General features: G+C 38.3%; 1 protein-coding gene across 1 annotated transcript; it reads left to right on the top strand.

The window, feature by feature from the left end:
* The first annotated feature begins 438 nt into the window (after nt 1–438).
* On the top strand, nt 439–20,608 carry RPE65 (retinoid isomerohydrolase RPE65). The gene is made up of 14 exons (XM_006191021.3): nt 439–611; nt 1,712–1,794; nt 3,503–3,653; nt 5,154–5,261; nt 5,365–5,506; nt 8,744–8,891; nt 10,082–10,163; nt 10,401–10,533; nt 10,642–10,781; nt 11,439–11,568; nt 17,773–17,887; nt 17,985–18,079; nt 18,190–18,301; nt 19,433–20,608. Exons 1-14 carry the CDS (start codon nt 601–603, stop codon nt 19,582–19,584), a joined length of 1,602 nt encoding a protein of 533 aa, XP_006191083.1. The 5' UTR covers nt 439–600; the 3' UTR covers nt 19,585–20,608.
* Nucleotides 20,609–21,850: the final 1,242 nt, after the last annotated feature.

Genomic DNA, 21,850 nt, shown 5'->3' with positions numbered 1-21,850 from the left:
GAATTGGGCCCTGAATGGAGTCAATAAGGTGACCAGAGAGGGTTAGAGGTACTGCAGTTTGCTTCCGTAACACTCCATACATCTCCAGCCATAGCACTTACAAAATTCCATTGAGTAGCCTGTTTCTTGGTACTCTTGCACAGTTGCAAGAGATGTGAAATAGATTTTTTTTAAATGAGTAAGTGAATGAGGGAGAAGATGAAGACACAGAGGTGGCAGAGCGAAGTGGGCACCAGAGAATGGTGCCAGGTTCCGGTGGGGTGACCCGGATCAGCTCAGGCCTGATTCTAGCCACTCCCACACAGCTCCTTTCTTTCTAATCCACTTCTCATTCTCTTTGGGAAGGATTGAGGTCTCTGGAAAACAGCCAAAAAGCAATTAAGGGAACGGCCAGCCTGAATTAATGCTCAAGCATCAGGAGGATCTGAGCGCTGAAAGCCACTTCTGTTCCCCTCTCTCAGCTGAGGAGGGTGGGAAAGGGTTCCCAAAGCCGTAACTCCTTTTAGGGGGATTTAGAAGGCATATAAAGGCCCCTGGCTGAGGACTCGCTTCCTCATTCTGCAGTTGGTGCCAGAATTCTCAATCCTCCACTGAGAGAAAATGTCCATCCAGTAAGTATCTCTGGGAGATTTTTTTTAATGCTTTAGTGGGTTAATGGTAAGTGGGCTATTTCAAGAGCTCCTGAAGAGGATTGGTGACCTGTTTATGGTCTTGGTGGGGGGAGTTTCTTTCTATTTATATATTGAAGCAAATATCCAAAATTCAGGTCTGAATTACACTGGGATTTGGGTGGGTTAGAATGGGACTTGGAAGCAGTAGTGAGCATATGGGTGTCAATGAGGCAGACCTGGGTTCCACTCCTTGCCCATCCATTTCTTAGCTGTGTGATTTTGGGTAAATTACTTAACTTTTTGAAGTCTAGGCTTTTCCATATATAGAATGAGTAGTACTTACCCCATGGTGGTGTTGAGATATTTAAGTGAATGAATAGCATGCGAAGTTCTTTTTATGGTATGTGGCAGATAGTAAGTGCTTAATAAAAGATAACTATCATAATTAGGCAGTCTGGTCAGAGCTCTCATTCTAAGAAGTTATAAAATGGAGCCAAAATTAGGAGGCAGGAAATAAGCAAAAATATGAAAACTGAATCTCCTGGTCTGATTATTTTTAAAAAGTATTATAGCTCTTGGAAATTGGTGATGAAATGAGATGATGGGAAGAGATGATGGTACAATGTGGTTGAATAACAAAGGATGAGGTACTGACCCAAAACGCTGTGGTCTCCCAACTCATAGGAGGGAGAGGAATGAGACTGTTTTGGAGGTGAGCAAATGAACTATGCAGTAAGCTGAGAGTAGGGACAGGGCAGAATTATCTGTGGGAAGGAGACAGGAAGAGAAATGGTAACAGTGGGATTCATTGACTTGTCTTCAGAAATATGGGAAAATTGTAGAGGGCAAGTCCACTGTGACATTAAAAGGGGAGGTTATTTTCCCTGTAATCAAAGGAGGAGCACTGACCTGGGCCCCCTTGCCAACCTGATAAATTTCCACCCCCTCCCCCAAACACTGCGTGCTCCCAGCCTGGACTAGACTGGCAGTGTGTTCATGCATTAAGCAGAGAGCACCTTTTCTCCTGGAGCTCTGCCTCTGTCTCTGTGGAGTTCCCGAGATTCCACGTGGCCTTCTTCCTCATTATTCCACCATTTTAGAGTCGAGCATCCTGCTGGTGGTTATAAGAAACTGTTCGAAACTGTGGAGGAACTGTCCTCGCCGCTCACAGCTCATGTTACAGGTTGGTCTCACCTACCTTGAAGCCATCCTCTTTTTTGTTGCAATCTCTCTTCTCTGTCTCTTTATTCATTGGCATCTCTCAGCACAGCCTCCACCTGAGGGCTACAAGTAGAAGAATCTGGAGATTTGGGCTTTTTATATCAAGATCCCATTTCCTCTTTTCTTTATTTCTCAAATATAGGAAAATGCTACCTAACTGGAATTCCTGGACAGCTCGAACTATACCTTTGTCATTTTTAGACTGTCAGTCCTAGCTTAGTGCCTGGCACATAGTAAAAAATGTCCTATAAATGTCTATTCCATCAGTTTCAGCATAAATGAGGGCATGGTAACAAGCATCTGGGAATATGACAGTAAAGAGCGGTAGGTTTCATGCTTATTATATTAGAAGTTTTGGTTCTGGAGTTAGGCAGATGTAGGTGCTAATTGCAGCTCTATTATTTTAGTATCTGTTGACTCTTTCAACAAATTACTTAAACGTTCTGAGCTTCAATTTGTTTACCTACCATAAGCCAAATTATACCTCATAGGGATGTTGTGAAGATGAAATGAGATAATGTAAATAGAAAGATTTACCCAGTATTTGACACAAAGTGATGGTTGTTATAGTTGCTACCATTATCATTATCCAAAGTCACCATATAATTCATACAGCATCCTCGTTTGGACATGGTGTTATGGGAAGGACCAAAAGGCCGGGCAGGTCTCCTTCCTCCCAGTTGCCTCTTGTGCAGAATAGGAGGGGTGAGCCAAATGCTCTTTCTCAACTGTATTCTGATGCTAACAATCTAGGTTCTAGCAATCAAATTAATGGTGTGCCTTTTAGTTAAGCCATGCCTCCTTTTCAAGTTTTTATCAGAAATATAAATCCTTATCAAGTAGGCTACTGAAATGAGCTGTATGAAATAATACATTTGTTTAAAAGGATGCCAAGGATTAAGCAAACACTGCCAAACACTGCATTTTTTGAAGGATAAAAAGGTACAAACCTAACTGCTCAGACTGAAAGGCCTTAAGGCTTTCTTGTATACCCTCATTTTGCGGATGAGGACACTGAGGCCCAGAGATGGCACATGGAAAATTCTGTACCAGAATTCAGGCCTCTGATACCCAGCCCTTTGCACTCTGCTCCAGTAGGTTGACCTTCATCTGGACAATAGCCCATACTCTGAAAGGAATATAGCTTGAGATTTAAAAATAAACGAAGAAACAAACAAACAAAAACCAACAGTGTTCTTCTTGTTCCATTTAAATGGTTTGTTCTGTAGATACATATTTTTAGTATCTTGATCCCTGCTTCTAATTCATCCCTCCTACCCTTCACTCCATCAAAATATATTAAGAAATTTCAATTTTCTCTTAAAAGTTAGATGGTAAAAAGGCAGATGTATTGGTATCTGGAGAAATCTGCTAGATGGAAAATCCCATTCCCCTCGGGAGGCTTTTCCCTGTCCTCTTACAACCCTTTATCCAGACTCTGAGGTGTTGTCACATTTCCCACCATTTGGTTTCCTAATGAAAGGAGAGTCAGTCAGCAGGCATTTCCTAAGAGCTACCCTGCATGAGAGCTGGGAATGGAAATCACTGCCAGCTTTATAAAGAATAGGCTGCCCAATTGGGCGGCTAATATAATCACAGCTCTTTACCAGGGGTGAGCCAGCCAAGAGCAGGGGTAAGAAGCAAGGTTCTGTGTCTTGCCTTCATCACAGGCAGGATCCCCCTCTGGCTCACCGGCAGTCTCCTTCGATGTGGGCCAGGACTCTTTGAAGTTGGATCTGAGCCATTTTACCACCTGTTTGATGGGCAAGCCCTCCTGCACAAGTTTGACTTTAAAGAAGGACACGTCACATACCACAGAAGGTAAAGAACACTAGGTCCCACTCCCCCTCCTAGGGGTGGGGCCTAGCCTAGCTCCTCCCTCCATGTGCTTTTCAACCTCCTGAACCAAGAGGAGACTCTACACTCCCCTCCTCTCAGAATCCTGGGCCAGTGAGCCTGCATGGACGACTTGGAGCTGAATTATGTGATAAAAAAGCTAATAACTAGGACTTTGAGGTCTGACATGCCTGGTTTCAAATCCTATATCCTCTAGACACCATTTGCCAAGGTGAGTGAACTTTGGCAAGATGTTAATCTCTAATTCTTGGTTTTGTCATCTATAAAATGAGATAAATAATAGAATTTCCTTCAGGGTTCATTATAAGGATTAAAAGAGAATATGAGAACACAGTGCCTAGCACATAGGAAGCATTTAGTAATAATAATAGTTATTTTTATTATTATTAGACTATGGCTGTCTTGATTCCTTTCCTTTTTTATAATCAGAAAGGCCAATGGAAAGGAGGGAAAGGTGTCACAAAGAGGGCAAGACCAAATATGTCATCATAATACAAGAAAGAGTTGTTTTCTAAAACCAGGGGATTGTTGCTAAAAGGCTTGAACTCCAACTTCATTAGAAAGCTTCATTAACACTGCAATAAACACTGCAGTTTGTCTTATGCCTTAATATTAGAGCCTGTTACTGGCTTTGTTGATCACCACAGATTTCAGGCATTCTGAAGAAACATCAAAAGGAAAACTAAATGGAGACTTGAAGTAGTCAGGATAAGTTGGACTGTAATAAAAGAGAAACAGATCAAGTCAAGCAAAAATTTCACTATGAAAGCATATTTTGGAGGTCAGACAAAGCCTTTATATGCCTTCTAAAGACTTTGGTACTTTTTCCTCTTCATGAAAGTGCAAAATCAGATTTTAATTGGCTCTCCACGTGAGAAATCCTAGGCAACATACGCCATCTAGTCTGGGATATGGTTCAGGAGGTCTGCCTGTGCAAGAGACTGGATTCAAAAATACCTTTCTTTAAAAGTAGCAAAATAAAATTTTAAATGTAAGAAAACTCAGCAGGGACACAAGGGAGATTGAAAGAAATATAACTCAGCACACCATGTTCCGTATTTCCCTGCTCAGTGTAGGTTGATGAGTTTTGGCTATAGGAAATCTGAGGTCCAATCTGGACTACCCATGGGGCTGCATGGTGTGATATGGAACATGCATGTTTTCCAGCTCTGGCAAACTTGAGTCCTAACCCAGCTCAGCCACAAAAGCCAATCACTTAATTTCTCTGAGCCTTGATTTCCTCATCTGTTACTGTGAAGTTTATAAGACATAAATTTAAGGTCATGGCACATTATCTCTTTCTCCCTTGGTCATCCCAAGAAAGTGACCTGATTCTTCATTCTTCATGTTATGGATTTATGATTCCAACTTGATAAGGGCACATGGAATGACCGTTCTAAACTCCACATGTACTGCATTCATTGTCCCTGTCTATGACTCTGTCCCATGTCTAATGTCCTTCAGGTTCATCCGCACTGATGCTTATGTACGAGCAATGACTGAGAAAAGGATCGTCATAACAGAGTTTGGCACCTGTGCTTTTCCAGACCCCTGCAAGAATATATTTTCCAGGTTACTGAAACCCAACTGCATGTTATTAAAGACATTTTACATTAGCCCTTTTCCTCTCATGGCTTGAAAGTTACTGGACTGAAAAATCCATTTGCTTCTGCAGGTTTTTTTCTTACTTTCGAGGAGTGGAGGTTACTGACAATGCCCTTGTTAATATCTACCCAGTGGGGGAAGATTACTATGCCTGCACAGAGACCAACTTCATTACAAAGATTAATCCTGAGACCTTGGAGACAATTAAGCAGGTAGGACACAGTGCTCAGAGGATATCGCTTAGGAATTTAGAATTTAGAATTAAGTCAACTGTGCGATTTGGTTAGAAGAATATGAGAGCCAGGTAGATTAGGTTGCAAATCCCTGCTTTGTCATCAGCTCCTAGCTGTGTGACATAGGGCAAACTTTGTTTCTCCATCTGTGAAATTTTAAACGTTTATTGTATGGAGTGGAGGAAAACTATATAAAATGCCTAACATATTTATTTGTGACACAAATATTTATTGAGTCTTTTTCACGTACCAGAACTTATGCTAGATGCAAGAGATACATCAATGAGTAAGTCAACACGGTCCCTGCCTTCATGGTTTTCATTGGCTAGCACGGAACTGGCAAGGACTGAGCGCTCAAAAAGTTGTAGCTGTTAATATTGAAAACCCTACTACTCATGGTTCCAGGCAAGTATATTGCACCAATTTGCCCCTACTTATAGACACTTCTTATTAAAATCAAAGCTATATTTTAAAGGAAAAGATGTAGAGAAAAATATAAGCAAATTCAGAAAGTGACAAATTTTGCTGAGAACTTTAGTCTCAATGCAGCATTCAGTAAAATAGATCTATATTATATTATTAAATAGAACTATTTGCAAGGTATTATTCTTATCTTCAGGAAGCTTAATATCTAGATGGAGAAATCAAACAAATACATTACTTAACAAATACAAATACAGGCAAACTCATAGGACACAATGTAATGAAAATCTACAAAAGTACAAAGAAAGATTACTTCTGGCAGTATTGGGAGATGTGAAGTGGGACAGATCAAGGAAGGTCTAAAAGGCTTGAATTTGAGTTAGAAGTTAAAGGGAAAACACAACTTCATTGAATTTAGAGAAAGAACATTTCAGACAGAAGGAGTACCAGGATCAAATGTATAGAGGTGGAAAAATGGATGATAATGAATAATTTATTTGGCTAGGTTTGTAGTATTCCTCAATGAAGGTGCATGCCAAGTCAAGGGGAATAGTGGGACATGGGGTAGGGCGAAACTAAAAGTTTGCATAATTGGCAAAAATTTGGAATAAGTTGTTTATCTGGTGGGAAGCCACTGAAAGTTTTTGTTCTGAGTAGGAGTGTAAGTAGAACTGTACTTTAGGATATTTAATCTGGAAGACATATTTAAACTATATTAGAGGGCAAAAGAGACAAGGGGTAGCTAGGAGACCAGGTGGAATTGAAGACCAGAACTAGAAATTCAGTGTAGTAGAAATAGAAAGGAAAAGCAGAGCCAACATCGAGTCTCAGCATCACAAGCTGATTTATAATTCCCAGCAGACTATTTACTAGCTTAACATACCTTCAGTGGCTCTTTCTTGGTTTTGATGCATGTTTGTAATCACACATGACTGTGTGTGTAGATCATTTAGAGAAGTATTGAAGATGAGTTTCTAAACCATCCATTTCACTTTGATAGTGAATCAGATTGCCATGGTAGTTTAACTGGAAGTGTGAAGTTCATGGTATGGTGCCAGAATAGACTTTATTAGGGGTCGGTTTCCATTGTGAGCACCATTATACCCTGACTTTGTGTAAAAATGTTATTTTAAAATTTTGAGATTTCATTTGTTTACTATTACTGAAATAGCCTCCTAACAAGTGCCTTTGCTTCCAGCCTGGTTCCCTTAAATACAGCTTCCTTAATTCAGTAAAAACAATTTTTTTTCCTAAAGTACAGGTATAAATATGTTACTCCATCTAGTGCACCTATAGTTTCCAAGATAAAGTTAAAGCACAGACCTCTGTGGCTGGACTATTTTTATTTCCTTCCACTGTGTGTGCCTTTCACTGCAGCTACTCTGAATGACTGGTGATCCCCAAGCGGTATTCACTGTTTCACAATTCTATGCCTTTGCATTAGGGTCTCCACCCCCTGGAACACACTGCCATCCTTCTCCATCTGGCTAGCTTTTACTTGTCTTTCAAGCATAAGTTGGAGTTATCACCTTTGGGAAGGCCTGCCTAATCTAATCTGGGCTAGATGGCCTTTTTTTACAGATACTGCTTTGCACTGACTGCACTGTATACCAGCTTATTGGTCTAATGCAGTGCTATCAAATCAATCTTTCTATGATGATGGAAATATTCTGTATCTGCTTTGTCCAAGTGCTGTTCAGCACTTGAGATGTAGCTAACATGACTGAGGAACTGAACTTGAAGTTCTCTCTAATTATAATTAACTTATATTTAAATTGCTCCATGTGATTACCATATTGGACAGCACAAATCTGGACTAAAGTTCTTGAAAGCGAGGACCATCTCTGTTTTCCCAGACCCTGGCACAGCGCCTGGCAGATAGAAGCTCAATGAGTACTTGATGAATGATTGAATTAATCAATGTCTTGCCTATTATTTAAATGAGGGTGCTAAAAATTCCCTGTGCTTTAAAACAAATTCTCCTAATCAAATAGAAAGAATTTTGGTTAGACAGATATATACTCCACCAATTATTCATTCAATAAATCTTTATTGAACAGGTTCCAGGTAGAAATTCTAGTGCTCTGCATCCTTAGATGAGTCACTTGACCTCTCTGATACTTCAAGTTCTCCTTATGTAATCTGAGGGGTTTGCACTAGATTTGTGCATTTGAATTTTTATGAGAACCAGATTGAATTAAAGTACTGAATCTTCTCTTCAAAAGTTTCCTTTAATTCCAGGAAGTTTATGGTTACCGTGAAGTCTATTTAAGATAAGACTTTCTATACTAGATGAATGCTGAAGTTCCTTTCAGTTCTAAATTCATACTATATGTAAGACACTGAATTTGATATTTATCTTGTCCCATATAAAATTGCCATCTTTATAAAATGAAAATTATTGACTATCAGTATACATTCAACGTAATTCAGTAAGGGGAATGTAAAGAAGTCTCAAGATTCAGATTCATCACTTTTTGAAGACAACCTGCATGTACAAAAGGAAAGTAACCAACCAGAGCAGTGTATGGTATACATCCATTGAAGAGTACAGTCAGGGAGAACTTGAAGATTTCAGAGGCATAAGGGTCAGCATGGGGGTCAGAGGCGAGCTCTTCACCAAAGATGGGATCTCAACAAACTTGAAAGTGGGTAGGACCCAGAGAGATAGAAAGAAAAAGGAAGTGCCCTTAGGGTGAGGGTGTACATGGAACGATGAGGTCAGACCTAGGGACCAAGGGTGTAATAACAGTCTTTTTCTTAACATGGATGACATCTGCTCTCTTTCCATAGGTTGATCTTTGCAACTATGTGTCGGTCAATGGAGCCACTGCTCACCCCCACATTGAAAATGATGGAACTGTTTATAACATTGGTAATTGCTTTGGGAAAAATTTTTCAATTGCCTACAATATTGTAAAGATTCCTCCACTACAAGCAGGTCAGTTTACCACTTTGACTCTTCTTAAAACAAGTATCTATATTGTGAGAAAGTTACTAGAAATACAGGATGTCAGATCAGAAATATCCAGATAGCACTATATGGACAGTTAAATTACTCTCAGATTTTAGGACAACTGCCCTCACCTTTAGCCTACCAGGGAACCAATGCCCAAGGGCAACTTAGAAGGAAATGACAACTTGAAAATACAGAAAGCAATTGGCCATGTTCTAGTCTGCAATGTTTCAAAGATGTAGTGTATATGTGGCTTTGATCATATAAGATTTAGATTCAAATCCAGCAAATATTTATTGAGCATTTATCCATATGCCAGGCAAAATTCAGATTTTCAACAAATATATGCGTATGTATAATAGCATATATACACATATATGAGTGTACTATATTTTGTGTATATCTAATTCCCAAAACTACAAACAAAATCTATTAAAGAATATTAAAACAGAAGCGAGTACTCTAGAATTCTCCATTCATCCTCCATTGATTGCCAGAAATTTGATAATGATCTTGATAATAGCAGTATTTGAATATATGTGGATTTTTGTTTAGTATTGCTTAGTATAATTCTCAAAGTATAGTCTCTGGACCAGCAGCATCACCTGGGAACCTGTTAGAAATACAAATCTTGAGCCCCACCTGAGGTCGACTGAATGAATCATTTTGGGGGTGGGCCCACCATCAGCATTTTCAGAAGCTCTTGAGGTTGTTTGATGCACACTAAAGTTTAAAGACACTGTCTTAGTAGTAAATAAACTCTAATGTGCTTAAGAAATATTGTACAGGGCTATTGACATAAACCCACAAACACTATACTTTATAGGGAACTTAAGAGGTTGTAAAAGGCATTCTGACCATTCTAAAATTTTGCCTTATTCCCCTGACTTAGAACCCACCTCCAGTTCTAAGACATGACTTCACTGTACTCTGCCCGCCACACACTATTTGAGTACACTTTTCCAAATCTGCTGCTATTTGGATTTTCCTGGGTGATTGCAGCTCCACGTGAAATTTCTCTAAGAAATGCCAGTGACTGAGAAAATGGAAATAAACTCTTTAAAAAAAAAATCAAGATCTGAAAATGTATTTCTTTGCTTGCATAAGCTGTTCTAAATGCTTTGTATTAAAAAAAAGAGGCTGTTCCACAGCCTTTTAAAACCACTTTATTTCAGACAAGGAAGATCCAATAAGCAAGTCAGAGATCGTTGTACAATTCCCCTGCAGTGACCGATTCAAGCCATCTTACGTCCATAGGTAACTTGAAGGCCTGCTATGAATCTTCAGGAAAACTCAAGTTTAAAGATCTGCTTTGCCTACCTTGATACCAATCCTGATCATGACACTTTCTTGCAGAAACCTAAATTTAAATGTAATTAATTTCATGTAGGCACTGTTGATTCATATAACTGAGCATACCTCATGTGTACATATTTCTCTGTGGTTTGAGAATCAGCCCTTCTTATTCACAAGTTTATTTCTGTTTCTGAACAGTTTTGGTTTGACTCCCAACTACATTGTTTTTGTGGAGACACCAGTCAAAATTAACCTGTTCAAATTCCTCTCTTCATGGAGTCTTTGGGGAGCCAACTACATGGATTGTTTTGAGTCCAATGAAACCATGGGGGTAAGCCATACATTTTTTTTTGTCAGGTTTCTGGTTCTGAAGATGTGTTTCATCATGCACACTCTTTTCCCTTTTAAATGCATCCAAATATTCTCCTCATTTTTCAAGGTTTGGCTTCATATTGCTGACAAAAAAAGAAAAAAATATCTCAATAATAAGTACAGGACCTCTCCTTTCAACCTCTTCCATCACATCAATACCTATGAAGATAATGAGTTCCTGATTGTGGATCTCTGTTGCTGGAAAGGGTAAGAAAGAACATGGGATAAATGTTACATCTCAAGTTGCTCCTGGAAAATAGGGGTTTGTCAAGAGATGCTGCCCTCAATACTTAATATGAATTACATCTAAAAAAGCAAGAAGGATGCTTAAGTCACAAAATATAACTGAAAAAGCAGTAGGGAGTTTAGATAATCAGAAACACTCACAAACTGAACATCAAAACCACGGCTAATGATAGAAAACTGATCAAGTCCATGAACCAGACCTGAAAATAAAAGGTCTGTGACTTGATGAATGAATTGAAACTTAACTTCAACTCAAACTTGACAAGATCCCTTGGAGGGACTTGAAGTCCACCCACTCTGGGTTTGGGAAAAAGAGGCATGCTTTCTTCAGAACAGCAAGTCACTAAGAAGACAGTATCCCCTAAAGACACAGACAGAATAGTGGTGGGGAATCAGAACAGAAAGTATCAAAGGCAGCTGTTGTATAAACATATCCATGAGGCAGGATTCTTTTCTCTACCCAGCGTAGGCAGGAGAAGTGGCTCCAATATACCTCCGTCATTAGTTTTCTGGGTTAGCGACTAAAGAACAGGCAAGCACTTGTGCTTTTAAAAGGCATGAATCATGTCTCTAAGAGTATTTGTAATTGTCCTCATGTTTGACTTCTTATTTTTGCAGATTTGAATTTGTTTATAATTACTTATATTTAGCCAATTTACGTGAGAACTGGGAAGAGGTGAAAAAAAATGCCAGAAAAGCTCCCCAACCTGAAGTTAGGAGATACGTACTTCCGTTGAATATTGACAAGGTAACTGCCCTCTACAGAGATTTCAGATATAATCGGAATGTTTAATCTCTCTCAGGAGTTTTTCTCCTGCTGTATGTTTATACATAAAGTCTTGAAATTTCACAGCTGGAAGGAACTTTAAAAATTAACTAATTCAACTCCCCTCATTTTACAAATGAAGAAACTGCAGCTCAGAAGAGTGACATGACTTAGCAATATCCAACTGTGCAGAGCCAGAATGAAAGCCAGGTTTTGTCTCTAAATCTGCTGTTCTTTTATTTACAAAATCTTTCTAAAATATGCTTTCTCAGATAACACAGACTACTGATTCTTGGGATCCTTATCAATAATATAAATAATTTAATTTAAATAGCTTGAAAGTATAGAGAACTGGAGAATCAGAAAGTGCCCTTGTAGGGAAATCAGTCTGTTATTCTGGTTTCTACTAACTCTGAAAATATCACTAGAGGATAAACATTATCAACAGTCTTCTACAGTCATCTCTTTATTTCTACTTTTTCTTCCCTCCATTCAGTGAGTGTCTTTTTAAAATACCAGAGTAATATCAGGAGTTTTTAGTGTGATAAAAATGCCAGTCAAAATTTTAAAAATAATAATTTTTATAGTAGATACATGAACATACATTCTTATTTATGTATATATGAGATATATATATATATACACACACAAAAGTAGTTGAGGCAACTACATGGAATGTAAAACATTGTACCCAAGGCTTAGATTAGATACAGTGGAAAATAAACCCAATTTAGAACTAGACACTACTGCTCTTAAGCAAGCTTGTAAACTCTAGAATGAGAAAGGAGAAGATTGACGTGGGGCATTATAATTAGGTAAATGCGCTTCTACAAAGGCAGGGAGGAGTTAAAAAAAGCAAAACTTACTATGGAAATGTAAAGTAATTGCTGAGGCTAGTACATTAGGAGCATATGGGGGATGGGCATTGGGCAGAGGGACTGGAAACATAGGTTAGAATGATATTGTATGGAGCTTTATAAGCCTTTGGAGGTTATGTAAATAATAGGGCACCACTGAAGTATTTTAAGTGTGTGTATAGGGGGTGGAGTATGTGTGATATGATTGGATCTGAATTTCAGAAAGTTCACTCTGGGATCACGGAGGATAATTTGAAAAGTGAGGAGTCTAGAAGTTAGACGCTGTACCAGAGGACTAATGCAATAGGGCAAGTAAAAGAAGATTAATCTGAATTAAGAAAGTGGAAACAGAGGAATAAAGGAAGGTATGAAGTTGAGAAATATTTAGGAGGTAGAATCAGCAGGAGCTGGTGTCTAACTGCATGTGAAGGGGTAATGGAGAGGAAGGATTTCTGAACTACCTCCAGATTTCTGCTTTGAGTGGTTGAGTGGGTGATGGTACAATTAATTGCGTTTGAAACAGGAGTAGAAGGCGTTAGTTTTCAGGAAAAGGAGTAAGATTTATTGTATACATGTTGAGTTTAAGGTACCCACTGGTCATTTCAGCAGAAATGTTCAATAGGCAGCTAGTATACATGGATCTGGAGCTCTAAAGGGAAATTGTGGTGAGCGATCGGTGGTCTGGATATCTTAAACCCCCTTACTTTCCCCTTAGGGAGCACATCTCTGGTGTGTAGTTGAATGCCCATAAAATACCAAATGATGAGTCAGTTGATTTTAGTAAACTCTTGTTTTACTAGTAATGGTTAAATCACAGTCATCTTTAAATTACAGAAATAAAATAAGATCATTTAATTCACATGTCCCTTGCCTCCCTCTCTCCACATTCCAGAAAGGAGAAAAAGGAAGGTTTCTTTTAAAGTATAGTCATCACTGCCTGAAGAAAGACTACCCAGTTATAGAATGCAGAACTTCAGTGATGATGGAGAATGTCGAATGTTACCCTAGACTGTGTCTTCTGTTTCTTCCAATAGTTATTAATTAACCACTATAACATGGCATCATACTAGTTGCTTCAGTGGGTACATCAGTAGAATGAAAGTCATTACCTAGTGTGGTAGGGAGAAGGAAGGAGATTCAGTGATGATAACGCATGTCAGCATGAGTACTGTGAGAGGGATATAAATTGCTTTGGCTATTAAGAGAATGGGACAGTCATACTTGTTTGGAGAGATTTATGTAACACAGTCATTTGCAATATTTTGGCAGAAGGGATGGAATTGAAGCAGATCAATGGAAGACAATAGGAATAGTTTAAGGAAAGATAGAGAAGTGGGGAAGGCCAGAAAAACAGAGGGAACTGATTACAATCCAACCGATTAGACTAAGCAAAAGCAGAGGAATAAATGGGGGGAAAGGCTTTAAAAGAAAGTAGGTAGGTAAACTTTTAAGGCTTTCAGACCAAGCTAAGAGGTTTGTACTCTATTTGGCAGGTGATGGGAAGACAGTTAAGGTTTCTGAACAGAAGAAAACCATATTCAGAGCTAGTGGAATGGGTATCAAGTGTACTGACTCTTACAGTTGTCTCTACTACTAAATGTCTGTCTTCTCCGAGCAAGTCACTCAGTGAGCAGGTTACTCTAAAATCCAGTTGCCTGCTCTGAAACCTGAATAAATTGAACTAAATAATAACTAAGGCCATTTTCAGCTTTGATTTTCTAAAATAAGGCTGTGTTGTATGTAAGTAGTATTGGAAGCGAGGAAAGGAGGGAGCTAGGGACCTGGGTAGGTAACGATTAAAATCACTCAGGTGAGAGAAAAATGTAGTGGTAGTAGGAAAAGAAAGACAAAAGTTCCTACAGGTGGAATAAACAGATCTTGTATGTTATTTTATATATATGCAGATATATCAATAGGATAGACTCTCAGAAGTGAGATTGCTGGGTCAGGGGAGAAATGGATCTGTTTAAAAAAATAGTGAGGAGTGAGAGTGAAAAGGGGGAACTAGTTTGTGAAGGAAAGCGAAGATAACGTTACAGATTTCTTACATAAAAAACCTAATTTAATAATAGATAAAATATAAGACAGAACAGGGTAAAATCATTACAGTTACAGTCACATTGGTAACATGTTCGACATCGACATTTGAACGTATTGCATGCATATACAACACATATGTATCCATACACACAGCATCTCACAAAAAGTCATTCCTTTCTTTGCTCCTCGCCTCCTCCCATCCTTTCCCAATCCTGCAAATCGTTCATGATTTCCTCTAACTTCATAGTACATCACCAGAAAAATTCCCTCTACCCTCTGCTCAGAATGTTCCCTGCACCTTCTTTCTTTTACCAAAATCTGACACTCTCTCAAGGACACTGGTCTCTTTGGCAACAATTTCCAGGCAGTTTCTCCTCCTACAGCCCTTGTACTGCTGGGCCTCGGGGTGGGGCAGGTATCCTCTTTATTCCACTTTGTTGCTTCCAGACCATTGTTTCTTCCACCCACCCTTAAAATCTTCCAATTTTAAGTCTCATTTCAGCTAATTATATAGCCAAGTGGTATGTATACATATACACACCCCTCATTATCGTTGTCACCTACTAATCACCCTCCGTCTCCCTTCTGACTCAACACCACACTCCCCTGATCTGCTCCTGACTCTTAGCGATTTCAGTGTGTACATCCTAGGTGATTATTCCAACAGCCTGGTCTCTCAGTTCCTTGACCTTTTCCACTGATTCTGTCTTCCATTCTATCTCAGCCACTCACTCCCCCACCCAGTCACACAACTGACCTTGCTAGTACCCTTGGCTGTGCTTCTACTATAACCTTAGTTTCATACATGACATGTTCTGACTACTACTGCTTACCTTTCCAGATCACCTACCCTATTGCAGTTCCCCCCAGGAACCTCCAATCTATTGAACCTACTGCCTTCTCACCACCCCTCACTCTCTTGAGGATTTACCATCCCTCCTGATTCAATTAAAGTTTCATGATCAATAATTGTAATCACCCCCTTGAATAGGTCCTCATTTCTCTTTTGTCTTTCTTTCTTTGTAGAACTCATTGGTCAAAATCACAATCCTAATTAAGTTCAACTCTCCACCCACTACATGCTTGTACCTCTAAGGCTGAAATTAAGTGCTAAAAACACACAATTGTGTTAATTGGCCCACTTTTAAATTCATGACCACCAACCCCCTTGCTGCATTTCCCAGCTTCATTTTCCTAATTAAATCTTTCACACCCTCCTCTCTTTAAACTTCTAACACCTCCCACCTACACATTTATACTCAGCTGATGGCTCTGCTTCCTATTTCACTGAAACAAATGAAAGAAATCAGAAAAGAATGTAGACTCCTGTCACCACATCTACCCACCCACCAGCGTCTGTACTCAAACTGAATGACCCATCATCCTATTCATAACTAGTCTTTCCTGTTGTCCCTCACCCACTCAAGGGACAGTTCTCCCCCTCTCTCATATGCAGTTCTCTCCCACTGCCTCATATATTGTCACTCTCCTCCCATTTTCATTAGATCACTCATATCACGCTATTGGTTTACCCTCTTATAAAATCCTTCTCTTGACTCCTCTTGCCCCACCAGCTATTATTCCCTCAGTCCTCTCTTGGAGACCCCTTAATGTTGGAGGGCACCAGAACTCAGCCCTTCGTTCTAGCTTCTACTTGTTCATTCACTCCCTTTGTAAAAACTCTTGCTTTAAAGCAGCCTTCACTTACATTTCCAACTTTCCTCCCAACTCAAGGTTCTTATATGCCACTGTCAATGCCATGTCTGTATTTTGATGTTCAATAGACATCTCAAGCTTATTAAAACAAAACCTAAACTTTTCCTGTTCCTCTACCAAAAAAAATGTACCCCACCTTCAGTAACCCCTGTCTTTGTTGTGACAACTCCAACTTTTAATTGTTCAGCCCAAACACCTAAGACTCCTCTCCTAATTTCTTGCCTCTTCCGCATCCCATATCCTGTCTATCCAGAAATCCTCTTGGCTTTACCTTCCACTTCTCTCTGACTTCAATGCTTCTAGCCTAGTCTGAACCATTGTTTTCTTTTGACTGGACTACAACAAGACCAACTGGTTTCCCTGATTTCATTCTTGCATCTCCCCTACTCCCAAAGATGATCTCAACAAAGCAGTCAGTGATTCTTTTAAAAATAGATCATAACATTCCACTCCTCTGCTTCAGAACCCTCCAATGGCTTCCCATCTCTCACCCACAGAAAAAAAAAACAAGCCTTCACCATGACCTGTAAGGGTCTCTGCAATCTGTCCTCCTCTCTTGCTCTTCTCCCCGGTGCTCAGTCAGTGCAGCCCACTGGTCTCTTTAATGCTCTTCGGGCACCTTTGGCATACTCCTACCTCAGGCCATTACAGTTTGTTCTCTCTGCTCAAGTGCTCTTCCCCAGATATCTGCATTGCTAGCTTCCTCATCTCCTACAAGTTTTATCCCATATGTCACCTTTTCAATGAGGCCCACCCTGACCACCTACTAAAATGATTACTCACCTACCCTTCATACTTCTTAACCCCCCTACTCTGCTTTATTTTTTCTCTCCACATTCATGATGCACCAAACACTTTGTCTATTAATTTTATGTATTGTTTTTGTCCCCAAACTAGAATGTAAACTTCATGAGGACAGGAACTCTGTTCTCTGAAATATCCCAAATGCCTAGAATAGAGTCTAGCACAAAACAGTACTCAAATATTTGATGCAGGTATTACTAAATGAATATGTTCTTTGAAAGAGCTCATGATATCCATTCCTTTCATAAAATAATCTGAAAAATCACATGGGGGCAGTACGGATGACAAGAGGTCTTATAAAATGTCTGGTCCAGTAGTTTTTTCTTTTTTCTTTTTTTTTGACAATGTAAATTTATGATTTTTTTTCAAATAACATCAAAATATATCCTAGCTATAAAGGAGATCAACACTGTATGGATCCCTAGAGGCTGAAGTCCTTGTTGTTCTGCAGAAAAATACTGTTTTTCTCCAGAGCCCCATCCTCAGAACCCGAAGTTTTCTTTGAGGACAGTCTCATTTCACATGTGAGAAGACTGAGGGCCCAGTGATATGATTTCCTGGTGATACACAGCCAGCAACTGACGTGGACACGGACGGCTTTCCCAGTCATGTTCCTGGGCTCATCCTTCTAGAGTTTTCTGCACTACTTATCCCTACGTGTTGACTTAGGAAGTGAAGAACTCAGGAGACAAAACTTGGGAAGACAGAATTTATGGCTGCTTGATTTTTCTTCCCTGCTCACTGAGGTTTCTGTTACCCTCTTTCTTAGGCTGACACAGGCAAGAATTTAGTCACACTCCCCAACACAACTGCCACTGCAATTCTGTGCAGTGACGAGACCATCTGGCTGGAACCTGAGGTTCTCTTTTCAGGGCCTCGCCAAGGTGAGATGCTTTAGGAAAAACCTCACATGAGAGAGAACAAAATGTTCCATTCAGAGAGATTAACTAAGTTTTCCTAAGCATGTGCTCTATTTTGTAGCATTTGAATTTCCTCAAATAAATTACCAGAAGTATGGTGGGAAACCTTACACATATGCATATGGACTTGGCTTGAATCACTTTGTTCCAGACAGGGTAATTAATCCATCTTCCTAATATTCAAATAGTACTTTAAGTCATATGCTAGTCAAGTAAAGGATATTGACTGACTGACTGATTGATTGATTTTTCTTTCTTACAAGCAGCTCTGTAAGCTGAATGTCAAAACTAAAGAAACTTGGGTGTGGCAAGAGCCTGATTCATACCCCTCAGAACCTATCTTTGTTTCTCACCCAGATGCCCTGGAAGAAGATGATGGTAATGATAGTAATAGATGTGTCTGAACACTCTCTTTCTATTGGAGTTCATATAGTTAGTTCACTAAAGAGTTATGTTGATTAATCCCTAAAGTTTAGAAATAATGCTTTATACTATTCAGTGGGACAGCACTAAAGAATTTAAACTTATTTGAAAATAAGTTTTACCTTGTGGCCAACTTTCATTGATTAATATTGAAAAAATGCTGAAGCACCATCTGGTGCCATGATGAAACATCGATGTCTGCTATAGATGAGGGAGAAGGGGAGGAAGAAGGAGCAGCATGAATTCTAAGGTTTTGCCTTTCCTGCCCTGGATACAGTTCTGCAAGGGGATAGAGTTCTAAGGAGGGAAATTGAGTATTCTAACAGATCCAAGAGAATGAGAAGGAGGCTTTGTGGTTCTGGCTTTGGTTTTCTCTTTCAGTAAGCTGGGGCTAGAAAAGGATCCAGAGCAACAGCAACTCGGTTATAAAGCATCAGTCTTAGTGAATTATTGATTAGCTGGGACAAGGAGGTGGGTCATACTCTCTGGGAGTGAAATATGCAAAACCACAGAGAAATGAGTAAAATAAAGAATGGCAGACCCATTTTATGCCAGTGATTTTACACATACAGCCCATCCAGTCAAAACTGCAAGAGTTGTTATTTTGTTTGAAGGAAGTAAGCTAGGTCTTGGCAATTATAGAAATAGTATACCTTACTGTTTCCAAAGTATTTTAATATATATTTTCACTTGATTGTCACAAAATTTTTTTGCAGTAGGTAGAGTAGACATTAAATCTTATAATATAGCTAAAAAGATCCAGTCATTCAGTAAGAATTTAATGAATACTTACTATGTTCTAATCATTATAGTAGGCTATTGGGATACAACAGTGGGCAAGACAGATATGGTCACTTCCTTCTTAGAGCTTGCAGTCTAGGGGACATGAAGAGTTTAAAAGACCGTTTCAGGGTGGTCACATAGCCAGGTGGTGGAAGAGTCAGAACAAGATATCAAGTCATATGGTTCTCTTTATTTGTCAATGTAACACTTCTTATATTATTTCAATGACAATCTATTTCTCTGGACTTTTCTTTCTTTCTTTCTTTCTTTTTTTTTCTTTATTTATTAACTTCTGCTTAACAGGTGTAGTTCTGAGTGTGGTGGTGAGCCCTGGGGCAGGACAAAAGCCCGCTTATCTCCTGATTCTGAATGCCAAGGACCTGAGTGAAGTTGCCAGGGCTGAAGTGGAGATTAACATCCCTGTCACCTTTCATGGACTATTCAAAAAATCCTGAGCACATTCTAGTGTTTCTACATTCTATATGTTTCTGGTGACAAAGCCCAGAAAAACAAGTCAGGTCTGCAATCAAATTCTGTTCAGTTTTAGCCCACTAATATGTAAGGGTTTTAACTTGCAGATGCACACAATTTCATAGTGTTTTACAGAAAGCACAGAGTTGAGTAAGCAATTCCTTAAAAAAAAAAAGTACATATTTAGATAATCTTACTTTCTTTGTGAGACAGGCATATCATAACAAAAAAAAAACTCTATATATTTACAATCAAATAGAAAATGATGTGGATTTATTAAACTTTTTTATTCCTATTATAAAACTGTATTTTAGATACCTATCTGCTCCAGTTATTTTTTAACATTTAAAAGCCAAAGTCCTCTACACCTGATATTTATGTGGCTTTGCTGAGTCAATGCAGTATCTTACGAAAAGGCTTAATTACTAAATGTCAAACCAAATTTTTTTCTCAAGCCAGGGACTATCACCTAAGAGTAATCTTGTAGTTCTGTGCATATATATATATAATTGTTCCAAGATTCTAAAGTTTTATGAACTTTAACATTTCCATTTAATCTAAGCAATTGCTACTATTTTTGATTTTACAATGAGGAAACCTATCTCTAATCCACTGAGAGCTCTCAACCAACTAACATCTCAGAAATTAAGTTACCTATTAAAAGCTTACATAATATCAAAGCAATTACATATAGTAGTGACTGTAATTTTTTGAAAAATTGAGCATAAAATACTTACAAATATAGTTTCTACTGAAAATCAGATTATTGGATAATAATGTAGGGGGGTTATGCTTTGCTGTTTCTTCTGTTTAATTATATTTAAGAACTGTGTAATCACCTGACTGAAGAGAAAGAGAAAGTGAAAAAAGAGAAAACATTGTCATTAATATTCAGATATTAATATATTTTAAGCACTTTTGTTTTTAAAATTTTTCTCTTCAAGCTACATTTTGATATTGCCAAAAACTGGAGATTGACAAAAGTTTTTACTCTATATCTTACTCCTGGTATCTATTTTATGCTCAAAAGCATTACATATCATTGTATTTAAGATGATTGGCACTGTGTTTGACTAAGTAAAAATAGCTTGAAAGAACAGACTGACTAGGGTAGTTGATACATTTGATTTCTTTAGATAAAGTGTAAACTCATTTTTTAAAATTATAAATACTCATTAAGACATACTTTTCAAGGAAAACATAAAATTATAGAAAAGTGGAAATTATAAAGTAAAATCATACAGAGCTCATCTAAGCTTAGCTACTGTTCTTTTCCATCATGTTCTCCCCCGTGGATTTTTAACATTATTGTTGTTTCTTTGTGGCTAATTTCTAGATAGAACTAGATATTCTGAAAAGAAAAAAGAAAAATGCCAGAAAATAACATGGAACATGTGACTATAGATAAACATCAGTCTGTTGTTTTTTGTCTCTAGACATGGCACATGAACATAATTTCACAAAGAAGGCTATTTATACATGTCTTTTTAAAATGGAAAATAAATTACTGAATAATTACTAAATTTTATACTTATTTAAGTCTTGAAATTTAAGAGAATTCCTAAAACTTTTACTTCCTACACTTGCCAATCACTCCCTGCCTTCTTCCCATTAATTTTTCATAAGCAAGTCTGGCAATTCAGTGTGCCTGGTTCTCCTGCTGTTGCAGGATCCCATTTTGAGCCCTGTGCTCTGTGAAGACCACCACAATGTTAAGAAGGGAGAGAGGCAGATCTGACTAAAATAGCATTCTGTCAACACCATTCCACCAAAATTGGAACTGTCTGTATAATCATTGCTATTATTATACCAAGAAGGCTTAGGAGCTGCTTTTCAAGAGCAAAGATGGAATATGAGCTTTAAAAATTTAAATTAGAATAAGAGGGATTTAAGTCAAGCAAGAAGGATTAACTTGGAAATTCAGATTGAAAAAATTAAAGAACTTGGTTTCTAAGAAACAGAGTTATCATTTGGGGGATCTAGAAAATCATGTCCCATCTATAAACAAATAAATCTACTTTAAGAGAAATTTTCTACTGAATAAAGACAAATAAACCCATTAATAAGTAGTTATTTTTAAAATAAGTTGTTTGGAGTCAACTTTTTTTTCCATTTGGGGAAAACATATTCGTCATATCTAAGGAGAAAGGATAATAAAACCTTTGACAATGTCAAAAAATAATTAATAACTAATAACTGCCTCATGCAGGCAATCCAGACAGAGTCTCTGTACTATGGTATAAACCAGAA

Source organism: Camelus ferus, chromosome 13 (genome assembly GCF_009834535.1).
Source record: "Camelus ferus isolate YT-003-E chromosome 13, BCGSAC_Cfer_1.0, whole genome shotgun sequence".
NCBI lineage: Eukaryota > Metazoa > Chordata > Mammalia > Artiodactyla > Camelidae > Camelus > Camelus ferus.
The sequence above is the reverse complement of the archived record's forward strand: the minus strand, read 5'-3'. Positions and strand labels throughout refer to the sequence as shown.